This window comes from Glycine max, chromosome 17 (genome assembly GCF_000004515.6).
Source record: "Glycine max cultivar Williams 82 chromosome 17, Glycine_max_v4.0, whole genome shotgun sequence".
NCBI lineage: Eukaryota > Viridiplantae > Streptophyta > Magnoliopsida > Fabales > Fabaceae > Glycine > Glycine max.
The window spans coordinates 38,418,892-38,426,445 of record NC_038253.2 but is presented as its reverse complement, the minus strand read 5'-3'; the positions used below and the strand labels follow the sequence as shown (position 1 = coordinate 38,426,445).

The 7,554-nt window shown below is 31.4% G+C and overlaps 1 protein-coding gene across 1 annotated transcript; it reads right to left on the bottom strand.

The window, feature by feature from the left end:
* Positions 1–2,031: 2,031 nt before the first annotated feature.
* LOC100812097 (abscisic acid receptor PYL2) lies at positions 2,032–3,123 on the bottom strand. Its single transcript, XM_003549308.5, has one exon. It carries the CDS (start codon positions 2,903–2,905, stop codon positions 2,339–2,341), a length of 567 nt encoding a protein of 188 aa, XP_003549356.1. The 5' UTR covers positions 2,906–3,123; the 3' UTR covers positions 2,032–2,338.
* Positions 3,124–7,554: the final 4,431 nt, after the last annotated feature.

Here is a 7,554-nt window from a genome sequence, read left to right as displayed (position 1 = left end):
GGACCCAAAGAATAAGGGAGTTGCTATTGGCCTTTAACCTCTTTGCTATTGGCCCCTACTAACATTTTAAATTTCTAAAAGTATCCTTCCCCACAATGCACAATAGAAACACACTTTTGTTGCATTTGTGAGGTGTTGAATAAGCGGGGGTTGATAAAAAAGTGCACAATAGAATCACAGAGACAGATTCTGCAACACAAAGAAACTATGATTCCGTGGGGTTGCCACAAAATCGAAAAAAAAAATAGAATCACAATTTCATTGTGTAATTTGAACAATAGAATCGTGATTTCTTGTGTTGATAAACATGGATAAAAAAATACCGTGCACAAGAGAGAGCTGGGTGAGGCAAGGAGGGAAGAGAGGGAAAGAGAAAAGGAAGGAAGAAATGAAGAAAGGGTGATGCCAATAATTGGAAATGATATTTTTGTCTTTGTCATGATTTGGTAGAGATCAAGAGCAATTTAGTTGGGGGGTAATAGTAACTGTCAAGAATAATAGTACTAAGAACGGCCCAAGCCCATCTTCAAGAGAGTTTCTAGCTAACTCTCTTTCGATTCAGACTACCAACCTTAACGTTGCTTGTGTCTTATGTCAACATGTCATGATCAATGCTTCGTCTAGGTTTGTTAAAAACTTGTTCAAATACGACGTATTGAATTAAAAACTTACAATAAAGTTATTATACATATACTTGTAATGAAAGCGAGTTATGTAAAGTCAATGTGCTTAACTTATTGTTCGCACTTTATTGTACTATACCTAATGTTATAGATTAGTTAGTTATGCCAAGGCTCAAAGTGGAAAATAAGGTTTGAAGTTGTATTTTGTTCTGTATAGGAAAAAATGCCGAGCCATTTTCAATTGACTTTTATCTTGCTTGTGCTTTAAAAGCAAAATAATAATCTAGTTGCAAAAAATAAACAAAATTAGGGGAAAGAGAAGCTTTCATACTCATGTTTCGTAGTCACATGATCTTGAAGGTTGGTCACAAGTGATCACGAGATCTTCTCTCTTAGTTGTGCTTGCCGTTGAATTAGGTGTTTGACATTAAGCAGCACAAAAAGGCGTTTAACTCAACTACCATCCACCTATTTTTTTTTTTCTTCTTTTTCTCTTGAATATTAATCAATGCTAAGATAATACAAAAAAACATTAGAATTATTCGTGGAATCTAATGCCACTTGAGCTATAAGTTTTTTTTCTTTTCCCTCTTTAGTGATTATGTCATCAGTATAAAGTGTTTATCAGATTTAATGATGACTAATTTTCACTTAAAAATTTGACTGATGACTTTGAACCTTTACACCAAATATATATATTTTTTAACTTTATACAATTGAGTTTTTTTTTTTAATTCTTATTTTAAAGGAGCACGCAAAGCCCAGTCGAACCCACAGGCTAGAAGCCCATTCAAATAACATGCACAAGCAGATCGCAAGTCAAATTTTACAATTATACTAATTGACGTCAAATTTCTCGACTTTTATATACAAGGGAACTTACGAACAGAAAAAAGTATATGCATGGGAACTTCATCAGTAGCATTTTTTTTCCCTTCTTCTTCGTGTCAGACTCAGTCAATTGCTTAACAAGAAGGCCAAATCCAAATATTTTAAGACCCATTCCACGTTAAGAAAGCTTGAAATCCAATGCAATCCTTGTTAGATTCCAACCATTTTTCTTTTCCATATATCCAATTGACTAAATTAACATTAAAGGGTATAACATAACCACCACACATCTAATCAACTGCATTTAAAATTGCAACCGTGCCAACGACGATACTATAAAACCGAAGTAAACCTCACGAACTTATCATCATCATTATTGGTGTATTGAACTTATGAACTAATTAGTCCAACATATACAAAATAAAAACCAACTGTCTAATCAAAAGCTCTAATAACAAAAATAAATAAACTATATATATTCTTATATAGTAAAGAATATCAAGAAAGGAATAAGAAACAAGGAGAAAAATATATTCCAAGATACCATGCAATATTACTAATCATCAATGGACAAATAGATTCCAAGTGCGTGTTTGTTTCTCCATTTTGGTACATTAGAATTCGTACAAACATGAAAACAAACACATTAATTAACCTAGCTACCCCAGTTCCTAAACATTCATGATCAATAGAGAAATTGCTATGATACCAAAAGAAATCTAAGAATTTCGTACATATATATATTTTTTGCGCCAGTAATTGAATGAGTTTGAACATGTTAAAGAAAGAGAGAGAGAGAGAGAGAGAGAGAATTTCTCAATAACAATACCAAAATCCTTGAATTTCATGATGGTACCATAGAATTTCTCCATTCACTGTTGTTGTTATCGTCCATTCATTGATGAAGCCATGGCCACGACCCCAAGTTTTTGAAGATTGAGTTTCACCACGGTGTCAACAAACATCTTGGTATCTTCCTCCGTATTCCCTTCAGGTATATCTACGATGTAAGATTCCAAAACAATAGTATAAACCTTACCCTCTTTGTGAAATTCGTTCACGGATGTGACTGAACGATAGTTTTGGAGTCGGTGTTCGCCGCCAACGACCCTAAAACTTAGGACGTGTTTGTCATCGTCCAAAATCTCGAGCCTCTCGGTACTGGTTGAGGCCGGGAGGCCCGAGACCACAGTTACTTCCCTAATACTTCCAACGCTGCCATCCCCTTTCATGTTGCACCCTTTGATGAAGTGTTTGTACTTCTGAGGGTTGTCGAAGTTCCGGACCAAGGGCCACACGCTGCTCGCGGGTGCTTCAATCCGGTGTGTTATTATGGAAAAACATTTGTTGGAAGATGCTTCGAATAGATGGTATTTTTTTATGATAGGTTCAAGTTGGGTTAGTTCCTCGGGTGTTAGGCCTTGCACATGATGGTGGGTTTCCGAGGCCATGTAATTTTGGGGTGTTACGAACTTATGATTTGATGATTTGATGATTTTTGGGTTGAGTGATGAGGCAAAGTTATCATGCAAAAGAAACAAGAATTGAAGATGGTAGAGGGAAGAGAGGGTTGTGAAATGAATAAGGAGGGTTTAGGTTACCATATCAATTATGATGTTGATATATAAATGGTGATGGGGGTAGTAGACAAAATAATCATAGGAAAAAACAACACATGACGATCGATGAATAAGCTTATTTATGTATGGGGTTGCCTTTTTTTTTTTTGGACGGATATGCCCTGGACAGTTCAGTTTTATATGACACCAAAAGATCACTTGCTACGTCATTGCTCCGGAGTCAGGATCACGTTAATTAATTTGCAAAGTATTTTTTTTTTCCACAGTGCACACATATTGCTTGAGAACAAAGAGAGAAATATGAAGGAAAAAGAAAAGAAAAAAAATAATCGATGCAAAAGTGCATTATTGTATTTGTTGTTTGTAGTCTGAATATGAGATTTTTAATGAAAAGTATATATATATATATATATATATATATATATATATATATATATATATATTTATTATACAAAAATAAATAAATAATATTCTTACTTCTTAAGTAAGGGATATAATTTGAATAGATTGGACCTCAACTTTAGCTATATGAGGAAAGGTGTTGGCTTCAAGACTCTAGCACTAAGTTTTTTTTTAAATCTTTTTTTTGTATTATGGTGATTTGAAGCTGATTCGGTGGTGCTTTTGAGGTTTGTTTCTTATTTTATTTTATTTCTCTTATGGGCATCTAGTATTCATATGTAAGGACAGGTTTATAACAAATTGTGCGTCATGTTGACCTTTGCCTTTCCATTCTTAATCCCATTTCTTTTCGTAAAAGTGAGATATTTATAATCGGATATGTCAAAACCAAGGATAACTTTGTTTACTTTAATAATTCATGTTTTGATATTTAATATAACTTGTTTACCTATAGAAGTACACAGCAGAATTAAATCTGTAGTAGACTATATAAATTGTGGAGCATATAAAAAGGAATGTGATTGTGGTTTAGAGGGTAAGATTGGATAAGAGGAGTAGTCGCAATCGTTGAAAAGGGTAAGTTGGGAGATTCACAAATCATGTGAGAATTGAAGTCTAACAACAAACTCTTATCCGCGTGATCTAAACTTCACTTTGCAGGTTGCAGGATTCCCCACCTCTCATTTGGACCCAGCCATTCCTCCACCACACGTCTAAAATTGTTCCATTTATTTAATTAACTTCATATTAGTTATTTATTATTTCGGCTAGTGTGTATATATATAGAAAGATATGAGTCATTATTATTGATAGGGGATGCTTATCATTGATCTCAATTCTCAAGTGGTCTCGATCGTCATCATCATGTTTGTTGGGCCCTTTTTGCTTGGGACTTTCTTCCATACAAAGATTGAGAGACACAGCTTTTGCATGTGTGTGGCTAGCTGTATGCATGCGGAAATGTCAGCAGCAGTAAAGTGACCATAATTGAATTGCTTCAAAGCAAGAGAATCTATCAATATGTATTGCCTTTCTCTATCATTTTACACATATAAAAGTAATTAACAACATTCATATATATATATATATATATATATATATATATAGAAGTGCGATGAATTAACATAGTGTGGTGTAAGTAAAATTAGACTTGAATCTTTTTAACCAGGTATTTGGCCGATTCAAGTATTTTAAATGAAGAAAAATATAATTAAAAAAGGAGATCAATTAAAGGTAATCAACCAACACAAATTAATTATAAATAAAATTGATAAATATTTGATATCAATAACATGATAATTAAAAAAATAAATTGTGATGAGTTAATCTTAATGATACATTTATATGTGTATGTGTGTAAGTTAGAATACTTTCAATTGTAAAAACGAGAATTTTAAATTTAAGTAAACTAGAAGTATAATGATGAATGAAATAAAAAATCATTTTTACATTATTTTAAAAAAAGTTATGCATTTTTTTTTAATTTTAATTATTTAAATATGGTATAATAAAGGAGTGTTTGTGACGTGGTTTTGTTTGATTTTTAACTAAAAAGTTATTCTCAACTAAACATAAAAACTATATGTAGTTTAGCTTCATTTGGTTTTATTTTAATTTTAAATTCAAATCAAATCAAACTTTTTACGGTTTGATTTGATTTGATTTTTGTAATTTTTATTAATATATTCAAGTTCTCTTCCATAAAATAAGTGTGCATTTTCAATTGAGTTATATTTGTTGGATTAGTTAATTTTTGTTTAATACTCTCTAACATATATTGACATGCATAAAAAAATATTGTAAAATTCAAAATTATTATACATCTCCATGGTTTCAATCCATTTTCACAAGATAAGTAATCATATTTACTTTTATAAATTAAAATTTAATCATGTGTCTTGTTAATATCATCTGAAACCATAAATAATGTATAATGATATCCCGAGCAATCCAATAATTTTCTAACACAGTCAGGTCAATAATTAAGGTGAGAACACTGGCTAGTAAATTAATGTGTTGAGTTTGTCCCTCCTGAATTTTTTTTTGTATTGAGATTGAGAAGAGACGAATAAGTGCTCAGAAATTCAAGAAAAGCTAGCTAGCTATATACGCGGGTTTGAAGATTCGACTTCAAACAGAACACTGACACTGTCTTACTGGCAATATTAATTATGAGCAAAAGGCTCATTGGACTGACTTGTGCTTTTGCATTTTTGTCCATTCTTCATGTAAAAAATGTTACCATTATTTTATTGTTAATAACATAAATATCTATGTTACTACACAATAATGTGTTGATGATCTATATTTTTTAATTTACTCGATTTGTACAAAGAGAATCTAAGTACTACACAACTATTTCTCCTACTCTAGGCAAAAACAAAACTAGTCAATGGTAGCAAAAGATGACTCATTCATTCAACTTTCAACAACGTTCCCGATTTGGTATTGGTGGAATTGCCTTATTGCTAAGTAAAGGCAAATGGGAGAGGGAGACACAGTTCTTGAAGTTACAAATGCCAACCTTTGTTGCTTCCAATCAGAATTGGAGCAAGTTTATATATCATTGATGCTTCCGCATGGGTTACCACTTTTCACTCACATTCAGCAGCGCTCAGCATACAGAAGTGGACACAGCCTCTAGAAGAACACTTTTTTATTTTATAAAATTAAACTTGCAAGTATCAATTATTACCCCCATCAATTAATAAATAAATATTTTAAGTATAGCACAACAGCAACACAACGTGATATCGTATTAACAAAAATCTACCATTCTTGACTACGAAACACCAAATATTTATTGTTTTCTGGTCTTATTTTAATCTCTATATACTCCTAACTAGTTTAAAGTTATGCATACGTTTTCAAAAATGAATAATTATATTAAATTTCATAATAAAATATACTTATTTTGTAAATGATTTATTATACTATGTAGATGAATGTTAGCCATACCCAATTTAGCCAACCGACTTTCTTCTCTTAGAAGTTTGGTTTAGATAATCAGTTCAATACCTGTTTATCGAATCTAACTTTGATTTTGGTGTTGGGTTACCAATTTGCATACCTAATGCAAGTGTGAGAGTAAAAAATCTAGTATTGGATTGGAATGAGTTTGTGAAATAACATTTAAGCAAGAATGATGCATAAATTTAACTTGTTTGGATTGGATGTGAAATTAAATTTACTTGTGTATTTTAATTACAACCTATTGATAGAGATTTTCTTACAATTTATCTCATCATATTGTTAAACAAGTGATATCAAAGTTAATGGTGTGATTAAGTGATAAAGTTCCTATTAAAGTGGAGGTCATGATTTAACTTAGTGACTAATTCAAATTACCATTGAGATGTAGTGAAATAGGCAGTGGTCCATTTATGAATAAAGATTCTTTTAGTTAAAAGTCTTCTTGATAATATAAAAGTTGAATAACTTGTTTCGTCAATATGAGCTAACACGATACTATAATGTTAAAGAGCGCTAAGAAAAACACTTAACATTATACACAAATTAAAACACCTTATTGTTTATTTGCCCTTAAGAAAAAAATAATAATAAAACAACCTAATGATACTTGGAAAATATATTAATAAGATAACATTCCATCATATAAAGAAAGACTGTAAATACATAAAGCTGGGTCAAGCTAGATTAGCTAGTGCACTAAAACACACATGCATGACACACCAAAAGCATGATCAAATGCATTATGCAAAATTTGTAGAAATTAGTATGAGAATTAAAAAATTATTGAAGCCAAACTCACCATTGCATGTTTTAAATGACCGAGATGAAATCTAGCTAATTTATAATACTTCACAATGTCCTTTCAATCAGTGATTAAGGTATTTAGCCTAGCTCTTATTAACCAAGTCATTGAAAGCATTGGAACAAAGTCCCCTTTTTCAATTTTTTTCACATAAGAATATATACTATAGCTTTTCCAGATTCAGTTGTCAATCCATGAAATAAAATGTTCATAAATAATAGTTCAATCAACGAAATATACTAAAATAAGTATAAAAAGAATGCAAAAGAATTGCTCTTAAAACACGCTTATTTACAAAAAATGAGCTTACATATTTAGCAACATAGTATTATATCAATTGTAT

What these genes read in the sequence shown, in the direction of transcription:
- LOC100812097 (XM_003549308.5), bottom strand. Translation starts at nt 2,905, where the DNA reads ATGGCCTCGGAAACCCACCATCATGTGCAAGGCCTAACACCCGAGGAA.